General features: G+C 48.3%; 1 protein-coding gene across 2 annotated transcripts; it reads right to left on the bottom strand.

The window, feature by feature from the left end:
- Positions 1–614: 614 nt before the first annotated feature.
- On the bottom strand, positions 615–18,786 carry WSB2 (WD repeat and SOCS box containing 2). Of its 2 annotated transcripts, XM_082668006.1 has the most exons (9): positions 18,703–18,786; positions 12,563–12,731; positions 7,102–7,346; positions 6,814–6,945; positions 3,760–3,860; positions 2,436–2,608; positions 1,622–1,732; positions 1,402–1,509; positions 615–787 (listed from the first exon to the last, which is right to left on the bottom strand). In XM_082668006.1, the coding sequence occupies exons 1-9, from the start codon at positions 18,713–18,715 to the stop codon at positions 625–627; spliced, it is 1,215 nt and encodes a 404-aa protein (XP_082524132.1). In that variant the 5' UTR covers positions 18,716–18,786; the 3' UTR covers positions 615–624. The 2 variants fall into 2 exon arrangements, with proteins under 2 accessions (XP_082524132.1, XP_082524131.1); XM_082668005.1 differs by lacking the exon at positions 18,703–18,786 and having other exon boundaries at positions 12,563–12,781.
- Positions 18,787–20,520: the final 1,734 nt, after the last annotated feature.

Genomic DNA, 20,520 nt, shown 5'->3' with positions numbered 1-20,520 from the left:
CATGCAGTTGAGGAATACGTCCCATGTAACATGACACACAAATCTGGCCTCCGGCACATGCACGCCATTGTTTCTTAAAAAAAAAAAAAAGCCAAGTCTAGTGTCTGTATCAGGAGCATGGCCTCTGAGTCACCTGGACTTTAGTTAAGCTAAGTAATATCTCACCCTAGACGGCTCTGTGAAAACTGTCCCGTGGGTCAGAGGAAGGAAAGCCCTTGTCCACATCAAAGCGGCTCTGACCAGCAGGAGAGAACTTTCACCAACACCTCCTCTGCATCTGCATCAACGACGGACACTCCCATTCGAGGGAGTGGAAACTTCTTGGAATCAAAATGACCAGAGAGGGTCCAGCACTGCTGTCCATTAAGTGGACTGAAGGTTAAGGTCAGGCTCCGTCACTGCAGAAGTGGAATCCCTCTTCTACGACTGACCCTCACACCTCATGGGGAAGAGACCCCTGGCCCTGGCGAGGCCACTGGAATCTGGTTTTGCTACATTCTGTTCACAATCCCAAAGGGAGATTCTATTTCAATCCAAGACCAGATGTTTGGCCCACTGCTCCAGCTACTTGTCAGGAAGATTTATCCTGCTACAGAGGAAACAAGTAAGACTATGGAGACTGGCTTAAAAAGTTCTGTATGTGAGGAACTCTTTCATTTTCTTAGGGATTGGCAGCGCTAGCACTTGGTACGTTGTTAGGAAACTTCGCAGGGCTTTCCGGCATAAGTGCTTCAGTGATGACAGGACCCGAGGAGCCGTCCAGAACTGGACGTGGCCATCCCTTGTCCTGAAATGAGACGGAAACCAGTGCGTTACGGCAGACCTTGGAAATGTATGTTTTCATTGGGACAGATATCAACGTTTCTACTCTCACTTGCACTGGCAGGAGACTCTAGAGAGTGAAACGCAACCTGGACCTTGGAAATAGATATGAAGGCTGTGGTGCTGAGTAATTAAGGCTGCTGAGGGCAGCAGGAGAACTCAAGACACCTCTGGTTCCAAAGTGCTGTCTCTGTCAGTACAGCCCTTTATAGATCATACTATGGGTTCAAATGTAACAGGGAAGAGTGCCACCTGTTGAATTACAGATGTTCCCTGTAAGGTGGTCTCTGCCCTAAATGGTTTCCTATATAAATGCTGCATCATCTTGCTTTCTGCTTCCTTGCAGACTTGGCCTGTTAATAGCATGAATTGTAGATCTTTCACGTTGACATTTAGGCTAAATATTAAGAGTAAATGATAAACTCTATTAGAAGAGAATATCAGAATTTTATGTAACCTCAGATTTCCTTAAAGCCTTCCTCACAGGCAAGAAAATTCTAGATGCTTTCTTTCCTTAAAAAGCTACATGGAATACTCAGCAGAAATCACTACCCATCTGTTCGGCTAACAGATACGTACCCCGTGGCAATAACTCCACCATGTGGAAAAAATGTGCAGCAGAGACCATTGGTCATAGGAGCAAACGCAATTGGAGTTTTCAGTTCCAGGGCCCAGATCCTGAGGAGCCTGGAGGAGAAAGGGACGTGTCAGCAGACCTGGGGCCAGACCCCAAGGGTGATGCCACAAGCCCTTTCCAACACTTGCTCTGAGGCCACAGAAAGAGGTTTCTCTTCGTTACCTGTCATCCGCTACCGTGGCGAGGTACAAGCCTTCGGGGGAGAAGCACACAGATCTCAGGGAGCTGATGTGGACATCGCTGTCATCCATGGGGGGGTTGAGCTGGGTGTGGCTGAGGAGGACACAGGACAGTAGGTGGGCCTGGAGTGATGGCTGCCCTCCGCCCTCCGCCTTTCATCCCCAGGCAGGAGGCCAAAGTGCCATGGCCACAAAAAGGTTCCAGAGATGTCTCGTACCCCATGTGGAAAACCTGGGGATTTGCAGACTGGAAAAGACGACTGGAAACAAGTGCATTTCATACAGCTCCAGTGTCTCGTGGAGGGGGCTGAAGGATTACTAATATTCCCTGTGCTAATTTCCTTATGCAAAGTAGGTCAGCCCTCGCTTTAATGCCACAGTACAAACTGAAAGTCTTTTTTAGGCTAAGATACATGATAATTATAGGACTACCTATTATTTGCTTCAGAAAACAACAGAGACAAAGGGGAAAAGTAGACCAAGTTGGTGAGAACATGAAAATTCACTTTGGAAATAACAGTTTCAATAAGAGGATCATTCTGAACCTGTTACTACAGTTATTAGTAAGTGGAAAGAAAGAGTCACTGTGAGGTTTCATAATGCTGAATCCAAAGCAGTACAGAGAGCCTCCTATAGCAGGAGACTTGAAGGCACTCGGGGCTAATTTGAGAATTGACAATGAAACACTGCTGCACACCAGTGCCTCAGAATAAGCACGAACACACTGTGTCCTGGACCAAGACAGGTTTCCCATCGAACACCCCACCGGGAAGCGGAAGCGGGGAGGCAGTCCTTACTGGAGTGACCGCAGCCGCTCGCCAGTGTAGGGGTCCCACATGATCACATTGGTATCGTAAGAAGCCGTGACGAGCAAGGCAGAGTCGGGGGAGAAGTCGCAAGAGACCACGCTGCTCTGGTGGCCCTCCAGCTTCCGGATTAAGGTGTAGGACCGCATGCTCCACAGGAAGACCTGTGGGAAGAACAGGTGCCTGGTCAGGACGGAAACAGTGCTCAAGACGTGAACAGTGAGGAGAAGGCACAGCCTTGCCTCTCCAGGCCGCACAGCCAGGGGAAGCTAAGTGCTCCAGCCCCTTTTCTATGTTTCTTCTAGAACATGTCATACTGGCCTAAATAAAGTGACAGGTCTGAATTCTTGAGGCACAGAACCAACAGACATGCTCAAGGAGCTTACTTTAGGGGAGAATCAACCAACCGACCTCAGGAAGACAGCAGCCAGCATGGCTCAGGGGAAGCTTCTGGGTCCTGCTTCTGAGCGCTCTTAGCAGATAGGGCAATGCATGCTGAAGACCTAAGCCAAGGGCTACCTTGTCCTTTCACTTGAAACCAAAAATAGGGGTCAGAGGTGAATTCCTGGTCAGCCAACAGAGCCATCTGACACCCACCTCTGGTTTACAGGACCACAGAAATCTGCCCCACGGCTGTAGGTCTGACCTAGCTCCTTACTTGAAACCTTTCTGAGAATCATTAAAAGAAGTATTTTCTTTTTTTCCTTTAAGAAAACTCTCACTTTCACATAGTTCCAAGCCTCAAATCAATGATTAACCACCTGAGCTGTACCAAATAGTGAACTCTTAACTTTCCCAAGTCGGTCACAGCCAACAACAGCTCAATGCAGATGTAAAAAACAATCGGTTCCCAAACTGTTCCTGGGTTTCTAGTACTTTTGTTACAATAGACAGGATTTCAGGACAAAGTTCAACGAGTTACTGTACATTTTATGATTTGAATGGAAATCCTAATTAGGTGGATTCAAATTAGATGGTTCAAAGGAAATCTGGATACACATGTGGGTTGCAACCTTTAAAATCGTAGACTCCAACAGGGAAAGAAATTTAAAAAACATGGCTTTCCCATCTTGTGAAGGCAAACAGCCCTCCCATGACATGACGGGAGCGATCTGCTTCCAAACACCTCCTCTCCTTTGGTTTGTGTCAAAGTGCAAATCAGAAAAGGAGGGGCCTCAGCCCGGCAGCGTGCCTCCCGCTGGGGCTGATTTGCAGGCGGCTTTCAAGGACACTGGCTCACTTACCCTCTCACGCATGAGGCCGCTTCCCTGAACCGAAGCAACAGAGCAAAGGGCACCCCAAGTTTGAGACTCACCGACTTCTCCCCAGCTGCAGAACACAGCATGCTGCAGTCTGGCGAGATGGAGCAGCAGTAAACCCACTGCAGGTGGCCCGATAACACCTGAATCTGTTTACCTGTCAGAGAAATGGAGCACACGGTGAGCCGACTCCCAAAACCACAGAGCAGGAAGCCTGAAGAACCGGCAGTGATGCCTCCCCCCAGCCCCACCCGCTATATCCAGCGGTTCTCTAGCAGCTGAGCCCACGGGCCCCTTTTTTAATGCAGAGAAAGAAATATGACAGGATTTGTCATTTAAATGCCTGAAATCTATTAACATGACGTTATAATGCCCAAGGGAAATCATTACCTACTGTTTCACCAAAATCCACAAGGTCAGTGGGACAAAGGCTGTCCACAGATCAGGTGTGATACATTCCTTTGATAACAGAGAACATTCTTTTTAGGTCCCCCAACCACCTCAGTTACTCTGAAGCATCCTTCCAAATTTGAAAGTGTTTACCTTCAATTCTCTGTCATTTATGCTCTGTAATGGTTTCCCCCTGGCCACAAGGATCCCACTCTCACCCTCCTCCCACCCTTGCCAGGATGTCCGGATGAGCAGTGGTGCAGCATAATTAGGGCCACATGCTCTGGAGGCAGGTAAACTCAGCCTTGAATCCTGGCTCCACTGTTTCGTCAGCGCATAACCCTAGGTCACGCACGTCATCTCTTCAGATCTCCATCTGGGAAAAAGCTAAATGCCCATCAACAGAGGAATGGATGAATAAAGGGTAGTATTCCACCTGTTAAGTCAGATGAAATTAAGGAACTAGATTTTCCATGGAGTACTGTCTAATAAAAAAGAAAAATGCAGAAAAAATGTGAAGAATATGATTCCATTTTTGTGAGACAATGACCCCCAAATCCATAAATGTAAAAGTGAGTGTCTGGGACTTCCCTGGTGGCACAGTGGTTAAGTGTCCCCCCCATGCAGGGGACACGGGTTCGAGCCCTGGTCCGGGAAGATCCCACACGCCACGGAGCAACTAAGTCCGTGCGCCACAACTACCGAGCCTGCGCTCTAGAGCCTGTGAGCCACATCTACTGAGCCCATGTGCCAGCGCGCCTAGAGCCCATGCTCCGCAACAAGAGACACCACTGCGATAAGAAGGCTGCGCACAGCAACGAAGAGTAGCGAGTAGCCCCCGCTCACCGCAACCAGAGAAAGCCCGCGTGCAGCAATGAAGACCCAACACAGCCAGAAATAAATAATTAAAAAAAAAGTGAGTGTCTGAATAGGATTATGCAAGTATAGAGAAAAATACGGAAGGCAATATGGAAGGGTCTTATTTAGCATGGGTGACAGGACTGCAGGGGGGTTATGGAGGAATGCAAAGGAGGGGAGGATGAGAAAGTTTGGGGGGAGAAGCCCCCAAAAAGGGGGGAAGAATGTATATGGTCATACATATGCATTTAAGAATTCACGTGTATGTGCGGGTATACAGAAATAAATTTTATGAAAGTCAGTCATGGTTTCTTCAGCTCTCAAGTAAGAAGCGTACCTGCTCCCCCGGGGTAGGTGTGAGTGAATAAATCAAGGCAGGGTGGGAGGGCAGGGCCCCGTGCCTGGGGACACTACTTGAGTCCCCTCCTCTCCTTGAAAAGCCCTAGTAACTGGCCTAGTCCATTCTGCCCACTCTCAGCCCCTTCAGCGAGTCCTCCCTCCCTGCCTCAGATGGTGGCAAGGTGCCTGCGACACTCATTAAAAAAGGCACTGCGGGGCTTCCCTGGTGGCGCAGTGGTTGGGAGTCTGCCTGCCGATGCAGGGGACATGGGTTCGTGCCCCAGTCCGAGAAGATCCCACATGCCGCGGAGCAGCTGGGCCCGTGAGCCATGGCCGCTGAGCCTGCGCGTCCGGAGCCTGTGCTCCGCAACGGGAGAGGCCACAGCAGTGAGAGGCCCGCGTACCGCAAAAAAAAAAAAAAAGGCACTGCGTCTGAGCACCCTCCCAGTCAGCAGGCCCACCTCAGACCACACAGCCACAAGCTCCACAGCAACGGGCAGACAGGACCCAGGGCGCGCTGTGTGACTCGATGCCTTCAGATGAGGACACCACAAGCACCTCCTTAGTTGCCTGACAAGTTATCAGGCTCGTTTCTGAGAGGGCAGGGACGGGGCCCCTCTCGTGGTGTGGAGAGCTGCACAGTCACCGCTTGGACTCTGCATCATCAGGGACGAGGGTGCTCTTCATGAACCGCCCACATCCCCATTTCCTCCTTCCACCTCCCTCCACGCCTGCGAGGGAGAAATGGCCCGGCAACCAATTCCCCTTCCCTGTGTCACCCTCCCAGCTGAGGAGAAACACCAGAGATGTATGGAATTCTCCGTCGGGCTGCTCCGGGATACAGTCCTGCTTAGAGCAGAACTGCACTAGGGCTGACCGCCCCCCTCCCCACCCCAGCCTGAGAGGATTCTTGTAGACCTAGATTCCACTGTACAAAGAAACTTTACTTCTAACAGGAAGTACCCAACATGGATGACTTCTTCCAGATCAGTGGTTCTCAACCCGGGGAGGCTGTGGCCTTTATGTTGACACTGGGCTCTGTCTGGAGACATTTTTGGTTGTCACAACTAGAGAAGGTGCTACTGGCATCTCACGGGTTAAGAGGGCAAGGATGCTGCTCCACGCCAGAATGCACAGGAAGGTCCGTAACAAAGAATCATCCAGCCCAGTATGGCAAGAGTGCCACAGCTGAGAAAACCTATTCTACACCATGTATTTTCCAGAGGGGTGAAAACTGGTTCTCGATGGCCAGAAAAATCTGACCTTTTTTATGTACAAAGCACAGATACACATCCAGTACCTGAAGAGATAGTCAATGTATTTTTGGCATGAAAATCTCCCAGGTGGTGAGGGGGCTGGGGGGGGGGGTGACTAGGAAAAACATGTCTAAAAAGTCTCCTCAGGAGGCAATAACAGAAAAAAAGGTTGAGAAACACTGTTCTGGATAAAATGACACTGGTCAAGTAGAGAGAGGGGCAAATACAGTATTTTGGGGTTGCCAAGTCATTCCGTCACCTCCATACCATGTTTATTCAGGTCCCAGATACGAAGGGTCTTATCTCGGGATGCAGAAACCAAAATCAAACTGCCACTGGGTGTGAAGCTCAGATCTCTCACGACGTCTTGGTGGCCAGACAGATTCAAAAGCAGGAGCCCTAGCGTGAGAGAGGGGGGCACTCGATCAGGGGGAGAGGCAGCTCTGGTCTACAGGTCACAGCCACACCCCTCAGCCAACTGGCGGCCCCTCTGGTCCCTGATCGGAATGTGCACGAGAGCCCCCTGGGGCCTGATCCCAGCCAGAAATGACCTACCTGTCTGTACCTCCCAAATCTTGATCTGCCCATCGTTGAGCCCTGTAGCAAGGATCAGGCAAGAGACGTCTGGCACCTGGGGATGGTGGCGTGCCCAGAGCTTCCTGCTGGGTGGAGAAGGCCACGGGCTGAAGGCCAAGCCCCAGACAATCTGCCCACAGTCCAGCGTCTTCTCCTTTGGGCTGCCTCGCCCTTTTGTATCATTTTTGCTGCTTCGGCTTTTGGCTTCGAACCCTTTAGGGATGCTGGGAAAAGCAGAGAGTTCTTAATGAGTCTGAAATTGCCACCAAGTCAATCGACTTTTCATTCTGGGGTACCTAAGCCTTTGAAATCCCAGAAACAAATAGGCCTTCAGTGAATTCTAGTACGACCTTTCTTCTTTTTTTTTTAGAATTCGTGTAACAGAGACTTCACTGGCCGTGGCTCATCCCATCTGTGACAGTCCTGCAGTAGGGCGACCTGCGTTGTGGGATAACTAGATCACAGATGCTCCAGGGAGCCATTTGCTTCTTCAGAAAGTTCTCCTGGGTTTTGGTGCGTGGAAGGAAAGATGCACTCCATGTTTCTCATGAGAAAGAAAGCATGCTGTAGGTTTGGAACTAGGACAGAACTTAGAGCCTGTATAACCATGTGCCACTCTTCTGCCTCATACCCCCCTTATCTCTAGCTTAGAAAGTCCCCAAGGAGCAGGAAAATAAACCCAATTTTCGGGCCAACAGTTTGCTTGGTACACGCCGATTTCCACCTTCACTCGCTTTGCTCCAATCAATGAATGAGGCTCTTTCATTTACTTCTCTGATGGCACATCCAGTCCAGGAACCAACCAGCAGGGCAGTGAAGGGAAGAACTCACAGAGCTGTTCAGGGGCACGCTGACCTCAAAGATCTCGTGGCCCAAGCCTTTCCTTTTACCTTCAACTTATGCTGAAACACAGGCCCAGACAAGCTAAATAAGACTCCGTCCCTAAGAAACAGGGCCCTGCCCACCACTCTGCCTCGCAGACAATGTCTCAAAGGCATGAGCAATTAAACAGTCCTGGGGTTCGGCCCACAAACGCAGAACACTTATCTGCAGTACACTTTATCACTGTAAGTATTCAGTCCTGCTTTGCTACATGGCCACACTCCGTGGTTTATCGAACTGGAGGAAAGAGTGATGATAAAGCTGGGACTCATTTCCATGAAAAATCCTGTAGCCAACATACATGCAGCTGAACCTCTTTCTGTATTACATCTATTCCCGAAAAGTTAAGTAAGTCATATTTTTGCCAATCGCATCATCGAAATATATTAAAGAATTTTAAGCAAGCTCACCTACAGAACTAGAAGGGAGAGACTGCGGCAAACGTGGCTCCTTCGACTCTGAAAGTCTGGCATTCTAAAGCAGAGGCTGCGGGAGTGTGCCCGGGATGGCAGTCTGTTCTGTACGTGAAGCCGTCTCCCACCTCCACCAGGCTCGTCTGCCCACCTCTCGCCTAGGGACGTGTTCACGCTCGAGCAGCAGACCTGACTTGTCTTGACAGAGACATACGGCCCCCAAAGCCAGAAATATTTACTATCTGGGCCTTTATAGAAAAAATGTGCCGACCCCTGGTCTAAATGGCCAAACGTGGTCTGAAAATGTGTCGTTCTGACAGAACATCTGAAATGTGACACTGAATGTCTTTTCAATGAAGCCCACCCAATCCACATCCGGCCCCAGCCAGGCCGACACATACACTTCGAAGACCTGCCCAGCCCTGACTCGGGGGCCTTAGTTGGCCATCCAGGGGAGAAGTACAGAAAAGGCAAGCTATGGGGAGAGCTCTGTAGGCCAGCTCAGAACCTCCAAAGTTACCTTTTTTTTTTTTATAAAATCCTGATTTCTGTATTTGAATTAAGGGATACATCTGTAGCTACTTTATTCCAAAGGAATTAAGGCACATTGGCATAGTAATTCATTTTACTATCATAAATTTAACATGTTAGGGGTAGAGATAACTTTCCTGGGGTCACAAAATTGGGGGCAGAACAGGAACTAGTAGTCAAGTCTTGGGTGTCCTAGCCTAGTGTTCAGCACATGCCCTGGACTTCAGAGTCTGCAATGAATTCAAGGGATGAGCTACATGGGAGGTGGCAGACGCGACTGTGGGAGGGGGCCGCTCGGGGCCGGGGACAGTCATTAGGAGAATTTAACTTCACCAAAACTGAATTTTCAGAAAATTTTATTAGAAGTAGTAGTACATTTATCTAGTTATTATCAATTATTTGCTCAATATCAAAAGCGCTACATTATATGATTTTTTAAATGTATAACAACCCTAACAAGAATATAAAGGCCCCAGATTTCCCCTTTTAAAGGACTTTTAAAATAACAATTATTTTAAATTATAAAATTAATAGTGAAACATGGGGAAATTTTGGAAATGAGAAAATTATAAAAATTACCCAGATCCTAATACCACTCTAACCACAGTAAACACTGTATGATGAATTTTTAATTTATGTGTACATTCACATGTTATTCAAAAACAAATTTGGGATCATACTGCAGATACAGTTTCATAGCTTGCTTTTTTCAGTAAGCCTTGTACTGTAAGCATTTCCTCAAGTTATTATTCTTCAAAATGTGTGATTTTTCCCTAAAACAAGTAACTGCTCATTTAACATATTAAACAATATTTCCCTCATTATATTAAACAAAAGATACACATAAAGGGTTAATGCTCAAATTTACATTTTCCGTAATATTGGAAAGATATATTTATGTATAGTAATATATATATTTGAATACAAGAGTGATTTTCAAGGAAGTAACAGATTTCCCACTTTATGCTTTTTAAAAAATACTTTTTCAGACTATAAATCTATATCAGATTTAAGTCTGGATATGAAGTTGAGTCCCTTGTATTTAGACTGGGGGAACCAATAAATAATGATCTTGGCATTACCATTAAACTGAGTATAGAAGGAACTGAAAATTGTGATTAAAAAAAACAAAAACAAAAAACACACACAACAATCTTTGATGGCTACAGAAATATACAGCAATGCCAAAATTTCCTTAAGCGTTCTCTCATCACCAGATTTTAAGCTATTTCTGATTTTTAACTACCATATGATTAATTTCATGTTGAAAATCAGTGTATGTAAATGGATGACCTCCCATTTGCAGCAACATGGATGGACCTAGAGATTGTCATACTAGGTGAAGTAAGTCAGACAGTGAAAGACAAATATCATGTGATATCACTTATATGTGGACTATAAAAAAATGGTACAAATGAACTTATCTACAAAACAGAAATAGAGTCACAGATGTAGAACACAATCTTATGGTTACCAGGGGGAAGTGGCGGGAGGAATAAATTGGGAGATTGGGATCGACATATACACACTACTATATATAAAATAGATAACTAATAAGGACCTACTGTATAGCACAGGGAACTCTACTCAATATTCTGTAATGATCTATGTGGGAAAAGAATCTAAAAGAGAGTGGATATATGTATATGTATAATTGATTCATTTTGCTGTACAGCAGAAAATAACAACATTGTAAATCAACTGTACTCCAATAAAAGTTTTTAAATAAATAAATAGATGACCCCATTTCTGAGATTCCTAATCGCAGGAAGAGCAGTTTTAAGGTCCTCGAAATGGCCTTCCTTCCAGCAAGTGCACAAATTTATACTCCTCAACCCCAGCAGCGTGCAGAGTACCCATCTCAGCAAATTTTCATCAGCGTTACCTATTATCAAGGCAACAAGTTTCAGACTGAACTTATAAAAAACTTAAATCTAACGTGCTACTTGTAAGAAATGCTTAAAAGCAAAACAAATGAGACCCTCATGGGCATGGGCCATGTTTGATTTATTTCAGGATTCTCAGCTTCTGGCTCTGGGTCACGCAAGGAAGACTACAACAACTGTTGGCTGAGTAAATAAATACAGACATAGAATTGCCCTATGACAAATGAAAAAAATACTGATGCTGGGCCATCTGACTGGGAGCTCACAGCATTCAGATACTGGGACTTGTCCAGCCCAGAGACAGAAAAGCTAGTTAATATCAGGAACTGAACTTGGTTGATAATAAAAAAGGCAACTAGCCAATTTTAAAATGGACCAAGGATCTGAATAGGCATTTCTCCAAAGAACACATGCAAAGGGCCAATAATCACATGAAAAGGTGGGCAAGATCAGTAGCCAACAAGGAAATGCAAATCAAAACCACAATGAGATGCCACTTTGCTGCCACTAGGATGGCTATACTATAATCAAAAAGACAGTCGAGGGCTTCCCTGGTGGCACAGTGGTTGAGAGTCCGCCTGCTGATGCAGGGGACACGGGTTCATGCCCCGGTCCGGGAAGATCCCACATGCCGCGGGGCAGCTAGGCCCGTGAGCCATGGCCGCTAAGCCTGCGCGTCCGGAGCCTGTGCTCCGCAGCGGGAGAGGCCACAACAGTGAGAGGCCCGCGCCCGCAAAAAAAAAAAAGACAGTCGATAACAAGTGTTGGTCAGGATGTGGAAAATTTGGAAATCTCCAACATTGCTGGTGGGATTATAAAATGCTGGAACCACTTTGAAAAACAGTCTGACAGTTCCTCAACCAGTTAAACATATACAAAAACATATATCCACACAAAAACTTCACATAAGTGTTCACAGAAGCATTATCTAATAGCCAAAAAGTGAAAACAACCTGAATGTTCACCAGTGGATAAACTTATAAACAAAATGTGGTGTCTCCATAAGATGGAGCATTATTTGGCAGTAAAGGGGAATGAAGTCATGAAGCATGCTACAACACGGATAACCATGAAAACAGTATCCTAAGTGAAAGAAGCCAGTCAACTGACTACATAGTGTATGATTCGATTTGTACGAAATGTCTAGAATAGGCAAATCTATAAAGACAGAAAGTAGATGAGAGGCTGCTCAGGGCTGGAGAGCAGAGGGGGATTAGAGGGTTTCTTTTTGGGGTGACAAAAATGCTGTAAGATTGATCATGGTGGTGGATGCACAACTCTGTGAATATTCTCAAGTCACTTAGCTGTATGCTTTATTTATTTCTTTTGTGAAAGACAAGTTTATTTGCCTCCGAAGGACTCAGGTAGTTTAGAGAAATTTAAAATACAGCTAGTTGGTAAGGGGGAGTCAGCCCTCATCAGCAGCTGCCGGATAATCAAGCCTAACTACCCAGCTGGGCCTCTGGCTGCACACTTTAAATGGGTAAACTGTACGGCGTGTAAATTATATCTCAGTAAAGCTGTTAAAAAAAAAGAAACTCAGGGCTAACATAATCTCGATGGAGTTAGTTTTCACAGGTACAGAATGTGGGACCCTGGAAACCTCACTGATCCAATTGCTGAACTGTTTTGGCCACCTTCCCTCTCCTGCTCTCGGGCAGGGAGCCATCTGGGAGAGCGCTCAGTTCCCCAGGACTCCCTCACTCCCTTGGGTGTGAAAGAACTTACAACTGCTCTTCCAGCGGCCAGGGGATCAGCTTGACAATGCAGTGTCCTTGAGACCAGGCGAACCAGGAACCGTCCGGAGAGAAGGCAACGCTCCACGTTTCACAGCTTGACTTCCAATCAAACTGATGGGGGCGCCCGGGCTTGAGTTCGGCCAGCAGCAGTGGCTCCTCTGGGGCAGGAGACAGCATGCTTCAAACAGGCACCCTCACCTCGAGGGTAAGGGCAGAACCAGGCCCCTGACCACCTTGCTGACTCAGAAACTGGAAAGCCACCAAGGTCTCCCCATGGCAAAAAGTGACAGTCCGGATTCTGGGAGGGAGTTGTCATTTAAATGACCTGGGGCACTAACAGTAGCCACAGGCCGAATTCCAGTGGGGTTACTCAGTGCTGGCACTCCTGACTTCTGGTTAACCGTGACTCAGAGTAACCTTTGTAAGAGTGAATCCAGTGAAGGGAGGCCTCGTTTTCCTATGAAAGCCCGAAGAGGAAGAAAGGAGACAGGCCAGGCAAGGATCAGACGATGCTGATCAGGAAGCCTTCACATGCACTTAAGGTCTCTCCAAAAGAACCTGCTACTGGGAAACAGGTGAAAGAAGGAATATCTGAAACTCACAGGCTCCCTCTCACTCCCCGTCATCCTCCCCATCATCCTCCCCATCATCAAGGCTAAAATGTTCAGCACTGGCCCTGCGTCCTGTCACTCAGACTTCTTGATCTGGTCTCCCACTTCCATCTCCTCTCTGTTCTGGCCTAAACCTTCATCCCATCTTGCTCCGATCTTTTACAAGACTCTCCTGATGCATTTTCTCCTGCCCCCAGGGACCCTGCTGAAGCTGAAACGCACATCACATCTTGACAGTTCTTTCAAATACATTCCAAAGCTCCCACCTGCCTACCAGATAAAGGCAGCTGAGACCTGGCCTCCCAGCCCACCCCACCGGCCCCAGCCTTGCCTTTCCGGTCGTCTCCCTGCACGCCACACGCCGGCCACACACACCTCCCTGTCGTGCCCCAAGTAGCTCATCTGAGTTCACACCTAGACTCATTTTCTGCTTATGAGAATCCCACTGAGATTAGCAACCCAGAAGCATACCCAGATCTCACGCTATCAAAGCGGAAGGAAGTCCCACTCTCCTTATTTCTTTCTCTCCTGTAGTGACAAGTTTCCCTCTGCCCCGACGCCACCCCCAGCTGGGAATTTACGCAGCCGCCTTCAAACACCAAGCCGATTCAATCCTTGTTTCTTTTTTTGTGGGGGGGGGGCCGGAGTGGGGAGGCTAGCACAGCGTCCTGTGAAGGGCGGGGGCTGGACTGGTGCTTCTTCATCGACCTGAAGGGCAGTCCCCAGTTCAAGTCTCCCGTACAGTGGAAGATTCTCAATGGCTGACAAAGCTTGTAAGTTCAAGGCCTTCAGAACTGATTTTTTGATCGCTACAATTGTGTTACATAGGAATATAAAAACTGGCTTCCATCCTGAATGAGGTCACTGTCTGATGTGTATGTTCCACTTTAGCAGTTTTGAGACTTTGACCTTCTTATAGCTGTTACCAGATAGATACTAATTTAAACAGCCCCTATTTCGTATATTTTAGGACACATCTTTATAAGTCTTCTCAGTTTGACCTTGTTAAAATCAGGATGTGTCAAGCGATGACTTTTCATAGTTAAATAGGCAGTATTTTTTTCAGTGACACATATTGGCAATACAATCCATGATATCCTGGATTCAATGAAACAGACGGTAAACATGCATATATGTAAATAATATTTATACGTGTATATATATATATTTTTCTGACATGCATTATAGGAAAATACATGGGTATATCTTGTTTCATGAAATAAATGTATTGCTGAAAATTCTGTCTTTAAATAGAATTTTAATAAATCATATTAAGCCTTTATGGCTTTGTTATTTAAAGAAAATTTAAGGAAGTTTCCTTTGTAAAGAGAATATTAATTCCCTGAGGTTCTATGCTTAAATCTAGGTTTTAATATATCAGATCTGTCTAAATTGGCATTTGTATACGCCCAGGTAATTCCTCCTAGAAATCTGTGTTTGCACAGGCGATCCTTTCACTTACACAATTACTTGTGTATCTGAGCACAGTCCTCTGGATGTGAATATCTGCATGGTAAGAACTTACTTTATACTGTAAATCCAAAACAAGACTCAGTGTTACGCAGCAACCCCGTGGCGTTTATTCCCATTATTTCTAGATATCTTCTTAAGGTAAAAGAGCCCTATTCTGTTAATGCCTCCTCATGGGGTCCAGTGGTTCTCAGCCAGGGGCACTTTTGCCCCCCAGGGACATGTGGCAATGTCTGGACACATTTTGGTTGTCGTAACCAGAGGGGGTGCTACTGGCATCTAATGGGTGGAGGCCAGGGATGCTGCTCAACATCCTACAGGGCAGCCCCTACAACGAAGAATTATTTTGCTCAAAATGTCAGTGGTGCTGAGGTTGAGAAGCCAGATGGAGTCAAATATTAAATGACACTGACTGATCTGGAGGTACATTTTCATCACCTGACTTCATTCCACCCTGGTAATATTCACATTTGGTTCGCTTCCTCCACAATACGCACGTTATCCATCCTTTCGACACCATGGAGGCTCCACACAATATGAAAAGGGGTCACCCCTGACTTCTCTCTTTTCTTTACCTCCCAAACCAAATCCATTAACTAGTTCTACTGCATCTGCTTCCAAAAGACTTGCCAAACCTAACTTTCCTCCATCTCACGGCTGCTATTCTAACCTATGCAACATCGTCTCATCAACATTGGCTCATATATGCAACATCATCTCTCACTAAGCAGACTCCTAGCTCCCTCTGCTAGGAGACTGCTCTCCTGGCTCCCCCTCTGGCCCCCACCACCCATTCTCCTCACCTTTCAGAGTGATCAGTTTCGATCACTCTTAGAATAAAATCCTCACCCTGCTCTAGAAGTCCTGCACACTGGCCTTCTCTCACCCCTCGACTATGCGCAATTAGTTCCGACCTCAGGGCCTTTGCACCAGCTATTCTCTGGAATAGCTGACTATTCCAGACTGGAATGCCTGCATGCCTGGCACCTTCTCTTCATCCAGGTCTCGGCTCAAATGACAACTCCTTAGAGAGCCCTGCTCTGATCCCAAGTCAATGTCCTTCATAACTCCTCACTTTATTTTCTTTACATCACAATCACCATTATGATTATTATCCGTCTCCCTCCAGTTAGGACATCAATGCCACCGACAGAGCAGGGACCTTGTATGTTTATCCCCAGTGCCTAGCAGAGTTCCTGGCAGAGAGCAGGCACTCAGTAAATATTTGTGGAATAAATATACATGGTATCTCTCTATAATATAAATGAAATGAAGCCCCTTAGACTATTATGATGCCTTTGCCAAACATTTTACATGAAATGCTTCTTAAACATAAGCCATACCCAGATTTCACACTCTATTTCTGTGATTTGGGGATTTAATCTCTTGCTATTTCAGGCTCAAGAATCCAAGAACTAAAATAAGAAAAAAAACGAAGGAACTACGGAGATTCTGAAGAGGAGGCTGGGCCCAAACTAAACTTGGCTGCTGGAAAAGAAAGCCATAATTAGTGCAGAACTTTAAAAAAAAAAAAAAAACCAGAGGCAAGATGATCCAGCTTCATCTGGGATTGTACCTGCCCTGGCCCTTCTTGCTGAAAAGGCCTATGGATCTGAGTTTTCTAATTAAACACTGGGATGTGTTTGGATAATCAGGCAGAGTGGAAAGACATTTACCATGGGCCTCTTCTGTGAAAGGAGATTTGCCTGAACACAGAGAGAGAGAAGCTATGAATGACTCTAGCCGGCAGGAAGCTTGTTGATTTGTCCTGCCTTGAGATCTCTACATGAGATGTTCCATCCGTTCAGAAAACTCTGCCTGGCTGGCCCCAGATCCTCGCCCAGCTGCTCTGCCTACCCTTCAGGCCTCAGTGCTGGTGTCACCTTCTCAGAGACCTTCCTGGCCTCACTATCCAAAGTGGCCCAATCACTTTCTTTTCACTCCACTGAATTTTCTTTATAACTATCACTCGCACAACTTCTCTTGATTGCTTGCTTCTTTTTATGTAACTGTTGTTTCTCTCTTCCCCACCCTCATTCCGAACTGTTCACTGCTATTGGGCTGTGCTGTCCAATACAGTAACTGCTAGCCACACGTGGCTACTGACCTTCTGAAACGTGGCAAGTCCCAATTACGATGGGCCATTAGGTACATGGTACATACTTTACTTCAAAGACAGTACAAAAGCAAAAATCTAAAAATTTTCAATAATTATTCATGATTACGTTATAATGATAATATTTTAGATATGCGAGATTGACAGATATAATTTTAAAATTACTTTCACCTGTTTCACTTTTTTTTTTTTTTTAACGCAACTACCAGAACATTTCAAATTGCATATGTGGCTCGCGTTATATTTCTATTGGCCGGTGCTGGCCTAGAGAGTGCCTGGCCCATAGTACACACTCAATAAATATTTGAATGAATAAATACATTCTAACCACTACTCTGAAGATATCTACTGCTGTCCATTACAATTAGTCCCATTACAATGGTCTTTATTCAGTTTCAAAAGAATAAAACTCTGGCCTTTTTTTTTTTTTTTACCGGTAGCTTGGCAGCTCTCAACAGCTCAGCCCACACCCCAAAACACAGTCGTCAATCATTAGGAAAAACCCAGAACTGGAAACAGATTCCTGCTAAAAAGGGAGGCTAGCTCCAGATCGCTTCCAGATATAAACTAAAAGGAGTCAATGGAATAGACAGCGGAAGCTATAAAAAGATTCACATAAGATTTCAGACAAACAGTAGGGGCCATTTAACAACAGTTCTATGGGTAACAAACTCGCCGAAGAGAAAGCCCTTATCTAGATGGGAAGGCAGAGAGAGCTACCTCTACACCTGGTACTGAATGCCTTACTCCAGCAAACAAAGAAATGTCATTTCCCAAATTAAAAAGTTACACCACCCCAGGGAAAACCCTGATTTCAACCCACCCACCCACAATCGCTGCTCCCTCAAAGAAGCCAGGGAAACACAAAAACATCCACGATCAGAATCCTCCTGACCAGAATGAAGCCTGAACTTCACTGGAAGAATACAAAGAGGTTCTGGAACAAATTCTGAGCCTAGGCCTTGACCCCTTCTGAGAAATTTCCCCTCAGGAAACCGCCTTTAAGCATGGGAGTATATTCAAGAGTTGGGACTCCCAGAATAAATCACAAGCCCACCCCAAACTTCTATTAGTGGGGTTTAGGGGCAAAGTGGTTGGAAAGAAGAAGCCTGAAGGACGCGTCTTGAGGTTTGGCCTTTGCATAACAAGCACACCATTCCCACTGAGCCTGCATGGTCATTTGGGCTGACCCTCCAAGTGCTTCCAATACTCTCCGACTTCCACACCGTTTTCTGATGACAGCTGTTAACAAGGAGAGAGGCAAGTACCTCACTCATCGGTGTATCCTAAACTTGTCCCCTCATCCATGTCACCAGGGATCGGCAGCTCGGCTCTACAAATCAGTCTCTATTGGGAGAGGCGTGGAATATGTTTTTTCAATAGGGATTCCAGACCCCATTTTCACGCACAGACAAGTTTGGGAAGCTCCCAACCACCCGCTGAGGCAGATACTATTATTAACCCATTGTGCAACTACAAAACAGACTTGGGTTAAGCGGTTCGTCCACGATCACACAGCCTGTAAGGAGCAGAGCGGACTCCCACCCAGACCTCGAGTGCAGCACCTGGGCACCCACCCTCTCGGGTATCACCCCCCCCCCCGCCCGAGGGCCTGGTGCCCGTCGTGTCCCACCCGGGCGGAGGCGACGGGCCCCGGGCGCCCCTGACTGTCCCGGGGATGGGGATCCCCGCCGCGCAGAGGCCCGTCCTCGCCGGGTCCAGTCGGCGGCGGGAGACGGGGTGGCGGCCGCTGACAGCGAAAGCGAAACAAAGCTGGTCGCCCGGGGCGCACCCTGCCGCCGGCCGACGCGGACGGCCCAGGTCCGGCGCCCCCGCCGTCCCCATCCCCCGCCCCGGCCGAGGCCGCGCCCCACCCCCCCGGGAACGGGCCCGGCCCCGCCGGCGGGGAACGCGCGCCACGGCCCCACTCACCTCCGGCCTCCATGGAGGACGCGCGCGGCCCCGCGGCAGGCGGCGGGCGCCTCAGCCCCCCGGGCCGCCGGCCCTCATGCCGCCCCCGCGCCGCCCGCCCCCGCCCCGGCCCCGGCCCCGCCGCCGCCGCCGCCGCCGCCGCCGCGCCCGCCGCCGCCGCCGCCCGGAGAGGCCATCAGCTGCTTCCCGTCACATGGCGGCGGGCGCGGGCGGGGACGTGCGGGGGGCGGGGCCGGGGCGGGCTGGAGAGAACCCGGGAGCCGGGCTGCGGAACGGCGGGGGGCGGGCAGGTGGACGCCGGGCGGGAAAGGGTCGGCCCTGGGGGTGCGGGTGGGGGTGGGGGGGGGAACGGGGCCGAAGGGAAAGCGGGGGCGGGGCAGGTGGACGCGGGCAGGAGAAAAACCTGGGGTTTGGGGGAGCGGGGCCCGGGGAAAGTGGGGGGGCAGGTGAAAACCCGGGGGTGGGAAGCGGAGCTCAGAGGAGAACGGGGGGTTATGAGGACAGACTATAACCTGGGGCGGGGGGTGCTGAGGGAAAAACCGGGGTGGGAGGCAGGCAGGTGAACGCGGGGAGGGGGTCGGGGAGCGGGGCCGAGGGGAAACGGGGGCCGGAGGGGGAAATGGGGGTGGGAGAACCAGGGGACAGATGGAGCGCCTCTGGTAGACCTGGGAGGAGCGGGGCTTAGGGGGAAAGGCGGGAATGGGGGGGATGGGAGGAACGGAGTGGGGGGGCCAGGCGATGATCGGGGATGGAGGGAGGAGGTGTGGGTTTAAAACGGGGTGAGGTGAAGCTGAGGGGAAAACGAGGAAGGGGGTACGGAAAGGCACCGGGGAGCTGAGGAGAAAACGGGGGGAGATGGGACAGGGGGAAAATCGGGGGTGGGGGCGGACCAGGGCGGAAGGGGGACCTGAAGACGCCGGCGGTCAGGAGAATGGGCGAGACGAAAAGCGAAGACTGAGGAGAGAACTGGGGGGATGGGGTCCCGGAACCCCGGCGGGAGAGAAGAAATGAGGCAGAGGAGTAAAACTGGCAACCTGAGGCGGCGGGGAGCTCACAGGTTAAATGGGAGCCGCGGTAGAGGAATGAAGGGGCTGAGTAGGAGTAAAAGTGTAGGATGAGAGGAAGGCGTCAGCCGCCGTGCTTAAAAAATGGGAACCAGAAAAAAAAGCCCATCGGAAAATGGAGGGTGAAAACATGAAGGTGCAGCGATTAAAAGGGGCGGAGAGCAAGGGGCAGCCAGCCAGAGAAAAAGAGGGGTCAAAAGTGGTGGTAGGGTCCAGAAATGGACAAGCTGGGTGTTCGTGGGTGCGACCCAGGAAGCCTGAGGGACAGCACGGAACAGAAGTGAAAACAGGCGAAGGTAAAATGAGGGGCTGGGAAAACAGAGACTTGGATTAAACACACACGGGACATGAAAATGGAGGGACTGGGTTAAAAAGAACATGGGGGACTTCCCTGGTGGCACAGTGGTTAAGAATATGCCTGCCAGTGCAGGGAACATGGGTTTGAGCCCTGGTCCGGGAAGATCCCACATGCCGCGGAGCAGCTAAGCCTGTGCGCCACAACTACTGAGCCCGCGTGCTGCAACTACCGAAGCCCACGCACCTAGAGCCCATGCTCTGCAACAAGAGAAGCCACTGCAATGAGAAGCCGGTGCGCAGCAACGAAGACCAAACGCAGCCTAAATAAATAAATTTATTTTAAATAAACAAACGTGAAACTGAGGTGAAGGTAGGAATCATGGGTTTGGTTAAAAAGGAAGGAAGTTGAAAATGGGACAGCTTTGATTAGAGCTTAGGAAGCTTGGAATGAAGTAAA

This window comes from Grampus griseus, assembly GCF_964374135.1.
Source record: "Grampus griseus genome assembly, chromosome: 12".
Taxonomy (NCBI): domain Eukaryota; kingdom Metazoa; phylum Chordata; class Mammalia; order Artiodactyla; family Delphinidae; genus Grampus; species Grampus griseus.
The sequence above is the reverse complement of the archived record's forward strand: the minus strand, read 5'-3'. Positions and strand labels throughout refer to the sequence as shown.